Below are 20,600 nucleotides of genomic sequence, written 5' to 3'. Positions count from 1 at the left end.
TGTATGAGGAAATCAACTAGGACCATAAAGGAAAACAAAAAAAACACCAAGAACACAAGAAAGCTTGGTTACAAGTAGAGATGGACCGATCCGATATTACGTATCGGTATCGGTCCGATACTGACCTAAATTACTGGATCGGATATTGGAGAAAAATAAAAAAAATGTAATCCGATCCATTAAATATCACGAAAGCACCTCACAAAACTTGCAACACACCGTAACTCACCTCAGAACGTTAGCACGTCGGAGCAGTATGCATCACGTGATAGAGCGGCTGTGGCATGGGACCTGTGGTGGTCTGGATAGCATGTGGAGCTTCGCTAGCAACCCCGCATTTCATATCCGACAAAGTTTTCCCGAGAGAAGTAAAGCAAGTGTGTAAGTCCATCTCTAAATGTTTGTAAAGCATTCCTGCGTTAAGCTTAACAAGCGATATATGGAGCGACTGCCTCTCCTGCTGCTACTTCAATCATGAAACTGCTTAACGATCAGCTGATCGGCTTTTCTGTCGCGAGTCCGTGTCTCTAGTTTGCTTTTGGCCCACTTTGCACCAGAAAGAGGAAACCAGCGGCTGAACAACAGCAGCACGTTTAAGCTTGATCAGCTGTTGTTAGAATGTATTTAATATTACTTTCTACTCGAGGATCTTTTTCTACGTAGCTGACGCTGGTAACTGTGCAGGGGCGGATCTAGCAAAGTTTAGCCAGAGGGGCCGATAGGGCATTAACTGGGAAAAGGGGGCACAAAGACATACTTTTCTTTCTTATTCTCATTTAAAATGTCTAGCTTTTAATAAATAATTATCTGACACCCAAAGTTTTAATTTGATGTAAAATGAATAGAAGTCCATTACTGTATATAGTAACTATTAAGTCTAATATATATACCCTAGTAAGCTATAGTACTTTTTCCTTTGGGAAGGTACCATCTGTGCAGTCTGCAATTCTGTTGAAGAAAGATGTTGAATCTATTTAATATTTCTTGAAAAATAATTGATTTCTGTGCATTTTTTTTCACACTGCATCAAATTAAGGTTGATTACGTCGATTAAGCATCATGAGGTGGAGCGTGAGGGGTGGTTCCCTATTTTTTATTTATTTATTTTTGTTGTTGCTGGGAGTTGGAACCCTATTAGTTAGGTTGCTTAATATTTATGCTAAGTACTCTTTAAAATACCAGAATAGGGAGGATGGTGTAGGTTTGAGTTTATTAGATTGATCAGTATTGCTGAACTATGAAATATTTTTTTTTTGCATACAGGTATAACAGAATAGCTTTAGTGTAGTTGTTGTTTTAAACTTGAGTATGAACTTATACAAAATGCAGCAAGATATTTAAAAAAAAACAGTTTTGTTGATTAAAAAACACTATATCGGATTCATATCGGTATCGGCAGATATCCAAATTTATGATATCGGTATCGGTATCGGACATAAAAAAGTGGTATCGTGCCATCTCTAGTTACAAGTATTAAGTCCACACAGGAGGCTGATTTGCTAACTGAACACTATGTGGAAATGACACGGCGGGAAAAAGAGCAAAGGCAGGAAATCTAACTGAAATTAAAAAATAAAACACGAAGAAACCCAAAATTTAAATGACTCTAGAGTCCGAACCAGTCATATAAAACACACTATACAATAAAAAAACAGACTTCGTAACACGCCGTAATATTCCATAATGAACTGTAATTATGCAACCAGTGATGATGGAAAAAAGCTTGAAAGAAAGAAAGGTTGAACCCTCCGTTATACAGAAGTCCATAAACAAATGTGTTTGTGTAGAAAAAATCTGCTGGCCTTGTGTAAACAGTACTAAGGCGTCTTTTCTTAAAGGTCATACATCTTAAACACTCACCGTTGTGTTGTTGCCTTCTGGAACATCTTTTTCAGAATTTAGCTGCTCAACGATCCTAGAGATGCAGAGGGGCCCAGCAAAGCCCAGCAGATCTGCCAAGTAGCGGAAGGTGCTGCTGAGCAGGATGGGACGGCCAAATGCTCGATACATGGAGCGCCAGATCGATGGAGACCTATCTGGGTCCTCAGGTGTCTGTGAGGGCGGAGGATAGAAGGAAAAAGCAGAGAAATTAATTAGATCTGTATATTTTAATTTAGAACAACCACTGGAAATCACTGCAGTGAAATTAAATTATTTTACGGCTTCCATCTGCTCACCCTCTGATCCTCATAGGCGTCTTTAAGCCGCAGGTAGTTGGTGAGGGCTCTCATGGCGATGGGCAGCTTGCCGATCTTCTTCAGCTCTATAGGCCTCTTATGGGCTCCGATGATGAGAGGATTCATCCACCAATATGTCGCCTAAAAAACGAGCCAAGAATTTTCTGTGCTGTGCTGCCAAGTTGCGTTCCAGTAAAAATTTGCCACACTCAATATTGACCGTGTGGTGTCCTCGGGATTCCCATATACTTGTTTGCCATTCACCTAGGGACCATTTTTGACCCGAGGACACCACACGGGTTACGAGGCATTAAAACACAAAATAAGTTCCTTCTCTTGGTTTTTAGTACTTGTGGTCTAAATATTAAAATGGTAAATGGCCTGTATTTGTATAGCGCTTTACATAGTCCATAAAGACTCCAAAGCGCTTTACACGTTCAGTCATCCACCCATTCACACACTAGTGATGGCAAGCTACATTGTAGCCACAGCTGCCGTGTGGCGCACTGACAGATTATTTTAATTATATACTTTAGAATTTGCATTTTAACCTTTTTGTGTTAATAATGGTTCTGAAAATCTACCTTTGACAGCAGGTTGACAAAAGGCTGCAGAAAACGAACCCCCAAATCCTGTAAATCTTCTGGTGGTTTAACTTTCTGAGGGTTCGCAAAGAATACATATTTCTAGAAGACACAAAGACAAAATTAACAAAATTAACTACACAGGAAAAAACAAGAAAAACAAAACTATTTTGGGATGCCAGGATGATTGCAATCTACAAGAAACAAAGCTCCTTGAACTAAACCGACGTAGCGTGAAATGTATTTCCTCACCCTCACTCTGATGACGTTGATCTCCACGGCCATCAGAAGTCCATACAGGATCACTAACAGTGCAGTGATGTACAACCTGAGATACTGTGCTGCACCTTTGTCCTCAGCAAATTTCCACAACTTTATGGACTTTGTGATGAATGCCAGCACCCAGTAGATGAAAAGGACTTTGAGAAAAGAGACAAAAAGCAGCATGACAGTCACAGATGCCGCATCACTGCTATCATAATTGTGCTTTGGAAGATCATACAGTACCCTAAAAAGCTGAATTTTTCTTTGTATTTTGGCCTCTTGTCCACACAAAAACAACTTTAGGTCATTGAAACGGACCTTCTGGAACTCCTCCCAGGGAGCACATATTAAAAGTCTATTTTGAGTGTTGACTATGCAGAAAATAAGATTCTTGGAAACCATGAAAACATCAACCATTCATTCCTAGTTGGGCATGCCTTTGCTTTCTGTTTACACCAGGATGCACATTCACAGTTTTTATGGTCAATTCACATGCCTTTTCAAACGTGCAATATAATTTGTATGTCACACTCGCACTGGTCTGTTTACTGCTTTGTTTTTCAACTCTCTCTGAGTCCAGGTGAAGTCTCGGATTCCCACCCTTTGGCCGTCACACCATGCAACAACTCTATTCGATGGTGCAAAACAGACAAATGGCCCATTTCCAAGTATCTTGCCCAAACCTACCACACACACTCTGAGCAAAACCCTCTTAAACAGTTCTGTGGACCACCTCTCTTTGGCGTAACCTGAACTGTCCCCAAGAATCACTGTGACTGATATCTCCTTCCCTATTGGCTTGTCATTACCCAATAAACCTTTTGATCTTTAACTTGTCAGCAATAGGTGCTGCTTAATAGTCCACTTTATTGCCAGTGTGGCAGATGTTTGTAGATTATACATGAACCTAAGCTAAAACACTCATCTGGATGGAGATAATGGATGGAGCTAGTGTTGATATTGCTTTCACAAGCCTTCAAGAGAAGTACCTGCTTATAGATTCAGTATATACCACCTAGCAAACAGAGGAAATAATCTCAGGAAATGCTGAGAAAGTGGATGAACTCTAGCGAGGCACGTCTATATTCTTAGGATTAGCAAATTTCACATGAAATGTCTGCAAAACATCCACATGCTAACCTGCCATTGTTGTTGAAACATCCTTGCATCTAATGAGCGTCCGTTTTTTGATAGATACTCCTCACTCAACCTCCTGCATTTTGTTTTATGATTATAATTATTTGTTAAAATTCCAAAGGGAAGGTTGATAATTTGAAACCAAGTTAATTGGTTTATATTTTTGTTTTTTCTGTTTTAATTAAGGAAGGGGTGCTAATCTTAATTATCCTCTTTTATATTGACTAAACAGAATTGCTTGGCTGTTTATTTGGTCAAATAAACAAAATGGGTCATATTAAGCGCCCCTCACTGTCTTACCAAGCAGCAGTTTGGGAAAGTTGGATGTTTCTATGTTGTGGTAGTAAACGACTGATGTTGTGGCTGCTACAAAACCCATGAATGCTGGCATGAAGAGATGGAGGTGGTTGGTACCCATCACCCTACAGTAAGAGGCAAACACAAAATATATAATAATTAACATGCAAACCATTTATTTAACTAAAGACAACTAAAAAACAAAAAAAGCTTATTTTTATTTGCTTATGTTTGATTAAAAAAAACATTCTGAGGTCTCACATGTTGCAGACGATGCCTTCTGAAAACTCACAGACATGGACTAATAGCAGCAAGAAGGTGAGGATCCACCTCATGTTGTGCCCAGGGAAATGAAGCCATGTGTTATGATGGATCTGGACTTTAGAGCTCTGACTGCCCCAACCTGTTGGACAAAAACACAAGACAGTGCATCCGAGCTTGCGATGTTGTCAGAGGTGAGAGTGTGTGCAGAAAAGCGTAACAGAAGCAAAAAAAAAAAATAGATGGTGGATCCAAAAAATTTGTTTATAAATGTGACTTCAAAGCACAACCGATTTGCATCAATTTACTTTCACTCTCCAAGTAATTCTGCTGGTTTATATTCATGTCATAACCGAGTGAAAATCATTGTTCACGGATGAAGAAAATAACTTTAAACATAAACATGAATCACACATGACAACACTTACAACTTTGACCTTTGAAAATCTCTGCATTTGTGTGTATGATCAAAACAACTCCAAACCATGCTTTTAAATGCATCAGGAATCTTTTGGGAAGATATGTTAACTTAAGAGGACAACAAAATTCACGTCATATTTATTTCATGTTATGTTACAAAAAAATTGTAAAAGAGAGGTCCTGAAAGCATGTGCAATCTAGAAAGAGCCCAACTGTGAAAAGTCACAGAAGTAATGCATAATATTAGTTCCAACCATACAAAATAGTGAATACTTTGATAAATTAGGACCAGATTTAACCTTCAAATCTTAACATATTAATATATTCTGGCAGTTAGAAAAGACAAAGAGAAACTATCACTAGTACAGTTACAGTTTTTTCTGAATGCTTAAACCCTAACTGTGATTCTTATAGCACAATTTCAAAAACTATTAATACTTATACCAAAATCACTCACCGAGTTTGCAAAACTAAAAGCACAAACACTGCTTTGCACTCAGTTTGCCATTTTGTAACACACACTTTGCAAACCTGTAGCTACAATCCACTGCACAGCACTCTTTCTGCAGAACTGTAAACACAACTCACTGCTTTACACTCAATTTCCAAATGATCAACACACTCCTAACAAAACTATACACATTTATGGCTATTATTTACAGTATTTTGCCAACTGTCGGGCACACTGCCACATGTGAAAACTGTTTTAGATAATTAGTTCACTTTCCAATCAGCCTAAGCACTATAAATAAGCTACAGGTAAGCTGTCCGTGTGGAGTACAATGGAGGGAGCAGGAAGAGTGAGACGAGTGAGAATTAGAGGAGGCCGAGGAAGAGGACGTGGAGGTGAAGCAGTAGGACAAAGAGGACAACAAGGACAAGGAGGTGAAGTTAGAGGAAGAGGACAAGGAGGAGCAAGAGGAGGGGGAGGAGGAAGGGTAAGAAGAGTAAGAAATAGAATTACTGATGACATCAGAGCTACAATAGTGGACCATGTATTCAACCATGGAATGACCCTGAGGGAAGCTGGCCAACGGGTTCAGCCTAACTTGAGCCGCTACACTGTAGCAGGCATCATAAGGACATTTCGAAATGAGAATCGGTTAGTACAGTCACTTTGCACTAAGATTTGTAGCACTGCCATATGCTGATGACAAACACACCAATACCATTGATGTAAAAATACTGAAATTGTTACTTTACAGAATTGCTAGACAACCAGATGCTGGGGGCAGAGGAAGCATGTTCACTGCAGGCCAAGTAACCCATATAGTCATTATGGCGATTGCAAATAATCCTATACTTGGAAATAAACACTTGTGTTTGTTTTGATGTGTTTGGATAAACACCAGTACTTGAAGTTTGGATCCCTCTATGCTTATGGATCTATGACAGAAGTATGAGCTCAAACTGACATAGCCTACCTTGTGCACAGAGAAAGCAAAAGCCAGATGTGTTTTGTATTCATACCATCAGTGTGCAGTTGGCGCATTGTGTGCTTAGTAGATGATGGCTTGTGTGTACTGTTTGATACGGAAACACCATTTTTACGAAGGTGTGAAGAGTTAATCTAGCTGTGTTTGCTTTTGCAAGAGAACTACAATGTTTTGATTATTGGGTGACAGGTTTTCTTATTTGTGTGAAGAGTTTTGCAAAATTAGCCAATAGTTACAAAAAATGTGCTTAAGCAATCAGAAAAAACTGTAATATGAATAGACTGACTATTTTACAGGATACACAATATAAACATATTTAAAATTAAAAGAATTGAAATGTACATTGTGCCTTGGTTTAGAGTGTCTGGAAGAGTCCTGACTCAGTCAATTATAGATGATGTGAGAGGGCGGGTGTGTGTGTTTAGGGCACGGATGGCTTGGGGATAGAAGCTCCTCTTGAGTCTCTCTGTCCTTGCCCGGAAGATGCGGAACCTTCTACCAGATTGCAGAAGTTGGAACAGTTTGTTGCCAGGATGGGACGGGTCCTTCAGTATCTGCGCTGCTGTAGTCCGGCATCTCCTGGTGTAGGTGTCCTGAAGCGGGGGGAGAGCAATCCTGCAGCAGCGTTCTGCTGTACGGATCACTCTCTGGAGAGCTTTTTGGTCTATGACCGTCATCCGCATCAACGCATAACCCTTTTACAGGCAATGGAGGAGGCATGTGGGGATATTGACCAGGCATCATGTCAGGCCTGGATACGCCATTCCAGGAGATATTTTCCCCGGTGCCTTGGACTCGAGGACATTGCATGTGATGTTGATGAAATTTTGTGGCCGGACCCAGAGAGACGACACGATGTAGACTTTTTTTTTTTCCTCAGTGAAATTACTGTTTTGTTTGGACTTGGGAATAAACACTTGTGTTTGTTTTGATGTGTGTAAGTAAACACCAGTACCTGAAGTTTGGATCCCTCTATGTTTACAGACCTATGACAAAAGTATGAGCTCAAACTGACATAGCCTACCTTGTGCACAGAGAAAGGAAAAGCCAGATGTGTTTTTTATTCATACCATCAGTGTTTAGTTGGTGCATTGTGTGCTTATTAATATGATGGCTTGTGTTAACTGTTGGATACCAAAATACCATTTTTACAAAGGTGTGGAGAGCTAAGCAAGAGTTGTTCGCTTTTACAAGAAAACTACAATGGGTGAAGAGTTTTCTTATTTGTGTGTAGAGTTTTGCAAAAATAGCCAATAGTTACAAAAAATGTGCTTAAGCCATCAGAAAAAGCTGTAATATACTTTACTGGGTACACCTGTTCGGCTGCTTTTTTAAGCAAATTGGAACAATACTTGACCGCAAATTAAAACAAATTAAGGCACGTAAACATGGTCAGGACAATCTGCTGAAGTTCAAACTGAGTATCAGAATGGGGAAGAAAGGTCATTTAACTGACTTTCCATGTGGCATGGTTGTTGTCAGATGAGCTGGCCTGTGTGTTTCAGAAACTCCTGGTTTGCTTGTATTTTCCCACATAACCATCTCTAGGGTTTACAGAGAATGGCCCATAGAAGATAACTTATCGAAAATGCCTTGTTGATGCCAAAAGTGAGAGGAAAATGATAAGTCTTCTGCAAACTGATAGGAAGGCAACAGTAAGTCAAATAACCACTCGTAGCTACCAAGGTAGAAGACCACATCAAACCTTCAAGCAGCAGAAGACCACACCAGGTGCCAATCCTGTCAGCTAAGAACAGAAAATGTAGGTGCCAATTCACACAGGCTCCCAAAAACTTGACAGTAGTAGGAACAACATTGTCTGGTCTGATGAGGTTCGAGAAACTGAGATGACTGTAGCTTAGGAGTTAGAGCAGGCCATCTACTAATTTGACCCCTGGCTACTCAGAATCGCATGTGTGCCTAAGGGAAGGTACTACACCCCAAGCTCCTTCCCGATGTGTTCATGTGAGTATGAATGTGGCCAAACACTAGGTAGAAAGTGCTTTTGTAAAGTAGAAATGCATTATATAAGAATCCGTCTTTTCACCTTGATGAGTCCAAAGTTCAGCTCCAACATTAAGATTAGAGGGTCAGAATTTGGCACAAACATCTTCTGAATGTGGTTCCACCTGGACAACATGCCATGTCACAAAACTCTGATCATTTCCAATTGGTTCCATAAACATTATGGTGAGATGACTTTACTTAAATGGTCTCCATAATTTCAATACTATCCAGTACCTTTGGGATGTGGTGAATTGGGAGATTTACATGATGAATGTGCAGCCCAAAAATATCTTCAGCAATGGTTATACCTTCATATCAACGTGGGCCAGTATTTCTGAGTAAAGTTTCCAGCACCTTGTTGAATCAAAGCCATGAAGAATTAAAGCAGTTCTGAAGGCAAAAAATAATTCAGTCCAGTACAAGTAAGATGTACCTAATAGAGTGTCAGATGAATGTATATTCAGGTACCTTATGTATTAAGACATATTCAATCAATGATACAGTCGTTCAATAAGGCAGCAACTACTAATTATGTTAAAGTCCAAACTGCTAATTATATTCTTAATAAATTCACGTTAGGCAATCTTGTACCCATCAAATATTTACTATCTGTGCTTGAAAATAAATTTGAGTAAGTATGTAATTATCAAATTACTTGCATATGGACTTTTTCCAAGTCTGCCTTTTTTCTACAGCATTTACTTCTACATGTAATTAAAGTCTTGCTGCTTTAGTAATAGAGTTTAATTTATTCCACCAGTCTCTATTATTAGATTTGATTCTGCTCTTAACTCAATGGACTGAAGCCATTTTGGAGCCTTAGGGCACAGAGACCATGAAAAACTACAACCAGGAAGCATCAATTAGTGAGTCCTCGGGGAGAGAGCTGAGGGCTTATGGTCAGAACCATTCCCATAAAATACTGACTACACCGAGACACACAAACGCAAACAACACAGATAACCAGCCAAGCATTCAGTAAGTTATTCCCTGCAATGACTCGAAACCTTTAATAAATACATATTTCATTCTTGTTTGTTAGTTTGATCGATACCTCGTCATTCTTCAACCTCTTTCTTCTTACTTCTTTTCTGTTTTCTTTAATTTTTCTGGCATTTTTCTTTTTGTCATTACTCATATTTAGTTTTCTTTTCATTGTCTAACAAGGGAAAAATCAAACGAAGAGTAAATGGGTGTGTAGGAACTTGAATATTAATATTTTCAAACCTAACCCACACAATATTCTCAATTAATAATTTGCCAGTACTGATTTTGACTGCTCTTTTGTTCCTGTGTGTTTTACTTGTTCCAGCAACAACAGCCAAGATCCCAGTGGATCACTGAACCATCAATCTAATCCCATCTTAACCACTCCTCAAAACAGCTTAATGATGACATTCGTGTCAAGGATATGTGTGTATGCTCCAAGTTTTTGTCATGTTGTGGGGACCTAACGCTTTTTTCTTTTTACAGATGGAGATGTGTTTTCTTAAACATGAATCATATCAGAAATCATCGCATTTACAAATAAAAACATATTTTTAATGTAATGCTTGTCCTCTGAAATTATAGTGTGTGTGTGTGTGTGTGTGTGTGTGTGTGTGTGTGTGTGTGTGTGTGTGTGTGTGTGTGTGTGTGTGTGTGTGTGTGTGTGTGTTTTGCTATCTTTCTGAGGACCAATGTTTGTCTCAAAACTATTATCACAAGGACATATCTGATAGGAGTACATGTGACAGATCTTCAAAACATTTGCATTTTTCATGTTAAGATTTTGCTTAATGGCTGGGGTTAAAGAAGGGCAAGAAAACGCATCATGTCAATGAGCGACCGCACAAAGATAGCAAAAACAGTGCACGTGTGTGTATTCCCAAGCGAGCGAGCACAACAGGGAAAGTTAAAATCACCCACACATCTGCTCAGTCAGTCAGATTACACAGAGTCATGCTAGAATAGAAGATTACAGTAACACAGCTCAGACAAGTCAGACAAGGGATTTCATCATTCACTTCAAAGCCCTAGAAAAGGGTTTTTGTTCCTTTCTTTCCAGACACTTTCTGACCACATCCCTGTCAGGCAATTGAAGTCAGCAAATCACTATTTTAATGTCACCTTATATATTTTACTATCCCATGAAAAAAAGGTTTCATTTCTTTAAAGTGATAAGTGGCAGAAAATAGCTGGATGGATGTATGGATGGATATAATTTATTGGTACATTTATACTGTTCATTTTAAAAGTAATCTAAATGTGCAGAACATCTTTACTGGTGTTGTATTAAAAACTATAGGGGCTGCTTGGCTGAAACCTATATTTTCTTTATTCATTCACATGCTCCTAAACATATTTTACACTTCACAAGCATCTATTTTTAGTCGTAAACACGAATGAATCAAACTGGCCTTATGATCATTGCCTTCCTGCCATGTTTCCCATGCAATTAAGTTCTCCTCCTTCTTTCAGTAGCCTCATATGCTTTCTTTGATGGGAAAATAATGACTACAAGAAAAAAAAATGCTTGTTAACGACTGCTGGGTTCGGTCAGTTTGCTTCATAGCTGAAATCTTGACTCGAAATGGCTAGGCCAATATGGGGTTTTTTTGGTCCCAGTCTATCAGTTCATTGGTTATATTTGGCCCTTCTTCAAAATGTTATAAGACCTAAAAAAAAAAGCTAAAGTATAGCCAGAATTTCTGAACTAAGAAAGCGTCAATACAAATGTTACCAAAACACTAACTTTAAATCCAGCCCTGAAGCAAATCTTTTTCTCCTATGCTGTTGAGAAACAAGTTGAGACGCTGTCATATTGCTTCATACTTTAAATAAAGATGCTCTTTTGGCCTTTAAAAAATGTCAGCTCCGATAAACCCCGCGACCTTTCTCAGCTAAACGCCATAACTGCAGGGAAATGATGAGTTCACTGAGCGATAGAGATGTTATTGAGTGTGGAACTAAACTCCAATCAGCTCCAATCTCACAAGTAACAATTGATTAATTTTAGTTAAATACCAAAGGTAATGGTTTCTTAAAATATCTAATACTATGACATAGTAAATATTAGTTTTTTATTTTACCCCACAGGGCCTTCATTTCTGTTGGATCAAATTTGGTACATTTGCAGTTCAAAATGTTTGAAACATAACATCAGTGTCCCTGATTCACCATTATGAGGATGACTATTACGCAATTAATCACTTGCTAACAAAAATCAACTAACCAAATGTCATTAGTACAGAGGTTCAATAACAGTCAGATCGGGTAGGCCGTTCCTCCCAGTAACACCCCTGTAGGGGTGACAAAAAACATGAAAGCTGGGTAAGTCTGGACTAAAGGTGCATGGAAGCAACGCTCTCAATGACTGGGAAAAAAACTGTTATACAAGAGGCAAAAAGCCTACCTCTGTTCTGGCACCAGCGTGGGGCCCCATTGACCCTGTCCTATGCAGGGTAAACTGGAGTCTTAATTTTGTTTTTCATCAAAGGGCTTGTCAGCTTTTTGTCTGACATCTCACCCTGATTCAATTTGTCTTAGGAGACTCTACCAGGAGCAAAGTGCTCCTGACAACATAGCTCCACATCACACCCATAGTTTACATAAATGCAGCTTGCTAATACAGCTTACTAGCCTCAGATGATAGCACTCTCACCCAAAACTCTGGGTCCAAAATCCAGCAGGAGCCAAAACACTAATACAGAGGCTTCAAAATGCATATCCAAAAACAATAGTTGACACCTAGAATATGTATAGACCAATATCCATTAAACACAATGAAGTGCATGTGACACAATAAGAAGAAAGATCAAAACAGTCTATTTGACTCAGATCCAGTAATCCTCACTGGATTAGTTCAGTCTTGACAACTGTAGTGAACTCCAGTAATGAAGGCGACGCTTTAAGAGATATAAGCAGGGAACACTAAAACATAACACAGGGTCCACAGCTGTGACTTTATGCTGCAGATATACCAAAACTCTTTTGTGTTCATAATGCAGATAAGTATTTACCTGTGAAAATGTTTATTTTCTTTATTTAGTCCTTCAAAATACACCTGAATCATTCCATAACAAATCTGAAAAAAGCTCCCACTTGACATTTATCATAAATTAATTACATGAAAAATTAAAAGTAGTTTCCAAGAAGAAAAACTTTTTTTTCTAAGAGTCACAAATACAGCAGTGTGTTACATACCAATGAAGAGGATGGGGAAGGTAATGAAGAGCAGGAAGACATGAGGAACCAGGTTGAGAGCATCCACGAAGCACGGATTGTTCAGCACGCCATTTTTCACACTGTAGGCAGTGCTGTTGTTGCCACAAAATGACAAGGCCCTGCCGCCATCCAACTGCTCCATATGAGTCCTGAGTCAGTCTGGAAAAATAAGGCCCCAAATCAGCCAACACATCGCAAACCACACTAAACTAAAGACAACTGAGATAATTTTTATAAAAAATAATCATTTTATGTAATCTTGCAGCAGCAGCAGCTTTGAAGTTCAGACATTTCTGTGGCCTGACACACAAAGTGCACACACACTCTCGGTGCTACACTCAGGCTTCTGAGAGGCATGAGAGCTATTTCAGGGACACCGTCCAGTTATGTGCCGGCCGGCTTATGGTGGCTTAATGTTAAGTGAATATTAAGAGTTGGAAAAGCCTCATCCTAGATCTCATGATGCCGTTGTTACTTCTGTAATTGATTAATACGCAGAGCCAATAACCCCAGGCTCTGCGATTCAAATCTGTGACATGAATGCCCTCCTTCTTTACATTGGGTTAGGGTTAAAATTGTGACCTCACTAGCACATCTTCAACATCGTCAGAATGTGTTTGAAAACTCATTTGTATTCCTTGATGCTTTGGTCAAAGATTGCCGTTTTTAAATGCACTCGACTTTACTCGTGACATCATAAAGATCCAAGAATAGAACAAAAGAGAAAAAGAAAAGTCTGCAGCCTACGACAGAGTATTAGGGCCACATTAGGAAAAAATGTATTACTGTTCATTTTACTGAAACTATTTAACCAGCTGTTTTATTATATTTTATGGTATCATTGCATCTGTCCTTTGCCAGCTATTTCATTTTGTGGGAATCCAGCCAAGTCTTCCAGGTTTTAGGGTTTTTCCTTCAGACCAGATGCTGATTTCTGCACCATCTCTTTAACGTCCTTATACTTATCACAACAACATAAATAATTCTTTATTACTAAAACTGATTTTGAAGCACAATTTCACTAATTCATCTACACAAGGCTTCTTGTAGAGGGTGTAACAGCAGGGGCAGCTGTTTAACTTGAAACAACAACTCCCCAAATTTCAACTTTATTTACAAAGGTTTGGCTTTATGTGAAGTGTGTTGTTTTAGCGTTGACTCTAACTAAACATGTCTTTTTTCCCTTTTTTAAAATTAGTTCTGTAACAAAATCAGATATGATATGCCTCAAACACAAGGGGGAAAAATGTGAAAAATATCAGTAGATTATTAAACACCTCCCAACAGATGACAGTATGCAGTATGCTAAGCTAATAGCTAATATTTATACTTGGTAATAAATCCAAATACTCACCAGATATTAAAGTAAACAGTTTTTTGTTTTGTTTTTTTATTAAAGAGCATATCTCTATCTTATGTAGAAATGGCAGCAGTGCCCAGGGCTGATAATGAAGCCAATGCCAAAAACTGCAGTTCCTCTAGTGACCACTTGAGGCTGCCTCTAAAAGTGAGTCAACACCCAAATGCTCCCATGTTGAATGATCAAACTACAACAGAAAACTACGGTGGCCCGGAGAGGCCAAACGGACTGCAACTTCAGAAAACACTTGCAAAAAGAAAAATGCTGCAATATAGGGGTGTGACCCCTTTCTAGCTCTCTGCTAGACCTTGTCCGCTAATTCTACTCAGTAACTTGGATATTGTGATTGTGCTGCTGAAGCAGTTTTTAATGGGACTAACTGAACAGTAATTATGGCTTGCTGTCAGGTACAACTCATCCAAGAATTTTGTGCTTAAGTTTTTGTGAGTGAAAAACAAATATTTTATTCAAATCTTTTACTTAGCATGAATTAGCAGTTATGTGCTCTGGGTTTTGCACCTGTAGAGTTGGATGCACCTTGATACCCAAGCATGCCAGTAGCTAGTGCCCCTCTGTGTGCACTTCCAATCACTTATTCTACTTCATTATCACTTCTGACTTCAGAAAACTAGCATGACACCTGGCAAAATGCTAATGTTGAGGCCTAAATATTAGAGGTGCAACGATACTCGTATCGATATTGAGCCGTTCGATACAGTGCTTTCGGTTCGGTTCGCATATGTATCGAACAATACAACATTTTTTATTTATTTTATCAACTTTTCTTCTGACGATGCTGTCTGTGTTGAGCGCTCAGTGGATCTGCGTTCGACTACTCTGCCTAGGCTGCACTGTCGAGTGCAGATCCACTGAGCGCAGTGCAAGCTAGCAAGACAGAAGCTAAGCCCTGCTCTTGAAGCTCGTTGCAACATGGCAACTACCTCAACGCTACCCAAAATTGAACCTCCCCCACCCTCATTCAGATCTGGCGTTTGGAACTATCTTGGTTTTCATGTGACGTATGACCCTGATGGTAAGCGTGTCATGGACAAAAGTAAAACAGTATGTCAGATATGCCACGCAATGCTCAATTTGTGGGAACTAGTACTTTAGCGCAGTTAGCTTGTTAACGTGTTGACGCCATCCAGCCCCAAGCACGGGGCGATCCACGGTAACTTGTTAACGGAGATTTGCCGCGTTATGGCGTTAATGTCATTTTAACAAGATTAACGCTGACAGCACTAGTGGGAACGCAACGAATATGACTGCACATTTACGCCGACATCATCCTAGTGCAAAGACAAGTGGAAGCAGACAAAAACAACAAGCACGCATGCTACAAACTTTACCCGAGTCATTTAGACAGCCGTTAGCACGATTCTCCTTATGGGGACCTGATATGTTTAATATGCTGCTGAGAATATAGCCCAGAAGAAGCGTATAGTATAGCTTTTATTTTGGAAAGAGCCATTTCTCTGTAATAAACTCTCTTTTCCAAAGATGAGTGATTTCTCGATTAGATAGATTAAATTTTTTTACTGTGTTGTTTCAGCAACATTAAATTTAAAAAACTGTACTTTTGAGTTAAAATATATATCTATAATTTTAATAAATGATAAATTAAAAAGGCATGAACATTTTTTTTTGTATCAAAAAAATATCGAACCAAACCGAACCGTGAATTTTGTGTATCGTTGCACCCCTACTAAATATGCAAAGGCTAGTTACTGAATCACTACATGGCGGTTACGTTCAACTTTTATATGCAGCCACTACACAGCATTCTGTTGCCTTATTGCTGAGAAATTATCACTGTGTGACTTACAGGAGAAGAAGTGTATCGTTTCAAGCAGTTTCACCTCAAATTTCTGCCTACTGTTAACTTCTTTACTTATTTATTTATTACCGTATTACTTTCCCTTTTACTACCATCACAGAAGGATGTAATTAATGTACGTGCATCATTTCACCTGGAAGTACAAGTAAGTTAACCTTGAACACCTGCGTTACACTATACAGCCCAGTACTTAAACTACATGTGGATAATTCAGGAACCTAATTTAGAGTTGTTTAAATTGAAGCAGCTTAATAAGAAAACTACAATGGTAGTAATAAAACCAAGTGTCTTACCTCAGAGTAAAGTAATAAGCCTTATCAACACCGTCTCATTCAGAATGCTTGAATTAAAAAAAAAAAAGCAAATAAAAACAAAAACAAGGAAAACAGACAAAGGAAAGAAAAAAGAAAGGAAGAAAGGAGGGAGAGGAACAGAAACAAAATACGGTGAGAGTTGGAGAGGGAAAAAGTTGATTATTTTTAGCTCCGCAAGAGATTCAGCTGCTCCACTCACTGCTGCCTGTCTGTGTGGATGGTGTCAGCTTACATCATGTATGAAGAAGCGCTTCCATCCAAGTCTTTCAAAATAAAACCTTTGTATTTGCAAATAAAGTGAGTACTGTTGATGTGCTTACACTGAATTACTCACAATCCACAGTTAAATATAGAAAAATGCTAATTGTCTCTCATTGCAAATTTCCATAATGTGGCTCCTGATGCAGAACAGGTTTCTACTAATTGGAGTAAGAAAGCAGTTTCTTTAGATAGAATAAACAAGAACTATGTAAGAACCAGTCCATATAATAATTTAGTGGTTTTGAAAAATATAATACGAAGATCATTATTTATAATATCTATAATTACATTTATCTATACCTTAGTTTATAGTTCATCTTTTTGGCAACTTAGTTCAATTTAAAATACGAGTTCATGATGACTAGAACTGTACTAGTACACAAAAAGAACAATTGCAGAATTTACGATATTTACTGTTTAGTTTGTTTGTTTTTTAAGCACAGCACATGTGACACAAAATCTTAAAGTCAACAATGTAGATTCAACACTTTACACCCCATTTTTTAAAACACCTTGTACAATGCAGGAATAACATGAAGTAATACTAAAACCAGCATATTGAGGCAGTTAAATATTTAAATACTATATATGCTTTGAATACAGACATCTCGTTCGTTCTCTGCACATGTATAATGTCATCATGTGTACGCATGCTAAATGCATTCACCTAATCTGTTACACGTTACACCAAAATGTCCTTGTGTCATTTTCACTCATTATTTTAAATTGTTTGTGTTCATTTTCACTACACATATTCTTGATCCCACATTACATTTGTCTCCTTTTTTGCCCTTCAGCCTGTGTCGTATGCTCAGCAGTTTCTATAAACTGAAAATCCCTATAGTTTAAAAGAAAAAAAAGGAGTTTTATTTTGAAGGTTCAAATCTCATAAAAATCAGTAAAACTCTGTATATTCAGACAGCTTGATACAAAGTCACCTCCTATCAGATTTCCAAACTTGTACCAGTTTAAGGGTGAGAAGGAGGTTTATTATAGGCTTCCTCAACAGCCTGCTGACATGTCAAGAGCAAAGTGGATTTACAAACATGCAGCTAAAGAAATATCGCTTAATCTGGCATATCTACTTTTATCATGTGTAGTACTTTTATTTAAACCTCTACAGCACAAACAATCTGTCTGTATGATTGTATGAATATATTAACCTCTGTTGGAAAATCAAACATTTTTAGGTAAATCACACATATGCGTAAAGTCATTATATTAATATTTTATTTAAAATAACTAGAATTATTTGATATTATATATATAAATAGAGTAAATATAATGCTATTTTAATTAACAAGGTGAAATATGACACTATCCTTAAGGGACCTCAACCTGCTCTGATGTTTTGGCATGTGCACATTTATAATGATGGACACTTTAAACTCTTTAATCTGATTTCGTGTGGTTGCACACACAGCAGCTTGATATGGGAGATCATCCCTAAAACCTGAGTGAATCCTAGAGCCTGCAGGGTACACACGTGAAACTGCTATGCTTAGCATTAAAACAGAAACCGGGACCTTTGATGCGGTCAGCGGGCGCACTGAAGAGAGCACATTATCGACTGTATTGTCTTTCATTCATGCAAGCTGCTGCACTCAGAAGGACGAGGTTCAATTCTTGCATGCATAAAAAAAATATGATGGATGGATGGAGGGAAGACCAATCGGGTTTATTTTCACGTGTTATTCAGCGTCCTTCATTGTGATTCAGTCCTGCCACGCATTAATATCAACAAACCTCCATTCAGAAATCAAACAGTTGGAAGACTTTCAACACGCGGACCAGTAAAAACAGACATATTATAAAGATGTGTGATTTTTCTAAACCAATGTGATCCAATCTAATATTCGGCAAGAATAACTGAAATAATAAGAAGATGTAAATTTATAAATCCTTAAACTTTTTAAACTGTACCGCTTGTAATCGACCCAGCCTCCTTCCACGACCAGCAGCAAAACGCTTTTTTTCTTCTGAATTGTGTGTGCACTGTGCATTACACGGTGCCGAAATGAAGACTCACATCTCAAAGACTCCGATATTTTACACTGTTTATTTTGAAGCTACGCGCCAGCAGTAAGAGCCAAATCGACTCAAACTGGAGGAATGCTCAATGAAGTCTGGCTCTCTCACATCAACAGAGCACCATATCTTAACGTCCTCAGTTAAGACGTCGTGTTACGGCACACTGAGGATGCTGTCGCCTGGTTGCGAATGACAGAAGGATAAAGAAGGAGAGCTCACCCCAGCACTTACCCGACCTTTGACGCAGGTTTACGGGTCACGGCGTCTCTTCCGCAGTCTTTATCCCTGTTCGAGGTGTCTTATGGTTGCGGTTTATACTGAAGGCACGGTGACAGGAAATGCCTATATATTACGACCACTATCGTGTCCGCTCAGAAGCCGTTATGGCGCTCGTGCGGCACAAATGATACGCACGCACTCTCAGATATGATGGTTGTCTTTTTTTTCTCTTTTTTTTCTGAATAGTTCATGTACATGATAGAAGGATAAATTTAGGTCAAACTAAAGCCAAATCAGGAATATATCGGCCTTTTTCAGAGATGCTGTTTGTAAACTGGCAAATTAGGAGTATGTTTCAAATGAAATAAAGGAATTTTTCCCCCAGGTTAATATGAGAGAAGACTATTTTAACTTATGTGTGGTTGGTAATATAAGAGCCATAACAGTGTCTCAATGTTGGTAGAGTTTTCAAATATTATTTTTTTCCCCATTAATTTTATTTTGAAAAGTGTAAGCGCTATTTTCGGCACAGTGCAGCGGGAGGGAGCTTTCCAATCTGATTGTACCTCTCACCTAACGGAAGACTCGTGCTCAGTGCTTTATATTTTTATAAAGTTGAAAAAAAAAAACAGTTATGAAGGTAATTTGTAGAAAAGGAACACCTCCAAATTTGGAGGCCTTCCAAATTTCTTTTTTCTTGACAAGTCCTGACAGTCTAAATTACTGCTCCAAAAGTATCAATTTAACTATGTAAAAACTGATAATTCAGCTGTACAGATCAAAGATCGCTGACTTAACTTAATTCAATTCACATTAATTTTTAAAGTGCCAAACCACATCAACAGTCACCTTAAGGTGTTTTATATTATAAAGTAATGACCCTACAATAAAACAAAGAAACCCCCAACAATCAGATAACTCCCGGCCCAAGAGCAAGCATTTGGTGACAGTGGGAAGGAAAAACTCCCCTATAACAGGAAGAAATCTCCTGCATAACCAGAGGGAGGACAAAACGGGGGTGTCGAAATTCATAGGCTGCATCCTCCCGAGGCCGCATGTGTAGGCAGATTACATGATGTAATCGATGTGTGATGTAGACTCCTCCGAATGCAGCCAACAAATGTGTCCTCCTTTTCCCCAAATTTGAAGGATGCGTCGGGTGTATCCTTGGTGGCCCACCATATCCCAGAATTCACAGTAAGGCCCAGCCAATTCCAGTTTCCAACAATGGCAGCCGCTACTTAGTTTTAATATTACTCTTATTACTCTTTCTGGGTCACAAAATAAACTTTTGTGATATTTTCAGGTGTGTAAACTTCAAATATCTGCTCAGTTTTTCAAGATATCACACATTTGCAAAAGTGCTCCGACATTTTTGGAGATGTCTGTTACCCAACAACTCGATAGCTAGCCGGGGCGATAACAGCGAACTCCCAGCACATCGTTTTCAACCCCCGTAGTCTTTCTCTACTCAGGTTAAACATGATATATAAGTCACTTAGATAACTTAAAAATGTTATTGTTTGGCTTTTTTCAGTGTTTTATTTGTGAGTAAATCGGTTTGGCTGAGATTAAAGTAATAGTATAGTATATAGTTTCACATAGCTCAATAAATGTCAAACTAATTAAACAGAAGTGTGAGATGATTGAGAATTTACGCCAGTGTCCTGTTATATTTTAGATAGAAAGGCCGAGTTTATTAAACTCCACTAAGACAGCTGGTGATGTAAAACTGAAGGCTAGACGTCCAATTTCACAGCTGCTCATTTCCGGCCTACCCAGCCTTCTG

General features: G+C 38.6%; 1 protein-coding gene across 10 annotated transcripts in view; it reads right to left on the bottom strand.

Moving 5' to 3' along the window:
• abcc9 (ATP-binding cassette, sub-family C (CFTR/MRP), member 9) overlaps positions 1-18,962 on the bottom strand; it is a 77,424-nt gene extending 58,462 nt beyond the window's left edge. For 4 of the 10 annotated variants that reach the window (XR_013972112.1, XR_013972113.1, XM_080886484.1 and 1 more), the window contains exons 1-8: positions 18,824-18,962; positions 12,769-12,948; positions 4,721-4,862; positions 4,463-4,587; positions 3,014-3,180; positions 2,762-2,863; positions 2,178-2,318; positions 1,861-2,052 (exon numbers count right to left, since the gene is read on the bottom strand). Coding sequence is in view for 7 of the 10 variants with exons in the window: in XM_080886484.1 (XP_080742610.1) it covers positions 1,861-2,052; positions 2,178-2,318; positions 2,762-2,863; positions 3,014-3,180; positions 4,463-4,587; positions 4,721-4,862; positions 12,769-12,931 (1,032 nt within the window). In the remaining 3 variants the exon portion in view is untranslated. Of the gene's footprint in view, positions 1-1,860; positions 2,053-2,177; positions 2,319-2,761; positions 2,864-3,013; positions 3,181-4,462; positions 4,588-4,720; positions 4,863-12,768; positions 12,949-16,279; positions 16,448-18,811 lie in introns of those variants that run through there. The other 6 variants (XR_013972114.1, XM_080886488.1, XM_080886490.1 and 3 more) reach the window with 4 other exon arrangements.
• Between the last annotated feature and the right edge of the window lie 1,638 nt (positions 18,963-20,600).

The sequence above is a fragment of the Rhamphochromis sp. 'chilingali' genome, assembly GCF_963969265.1.
Source record: "Rhamphochromis sp. 'chilingali' genome assembly, chromosome: 7".
Taxonomy (NCBI): domain Eukaryota; kingdom Metazoa; phylum Chordata; class Actinopteri; order Cichliformes; family Cichlidae; genus Rhamphochromis; species Rhamphochromis sp. 'chilingali'.
Note: the sequence above shows the minus strand (reverse complement) of the source record. Positions and strands in the feature narration are given on the sequence as shown.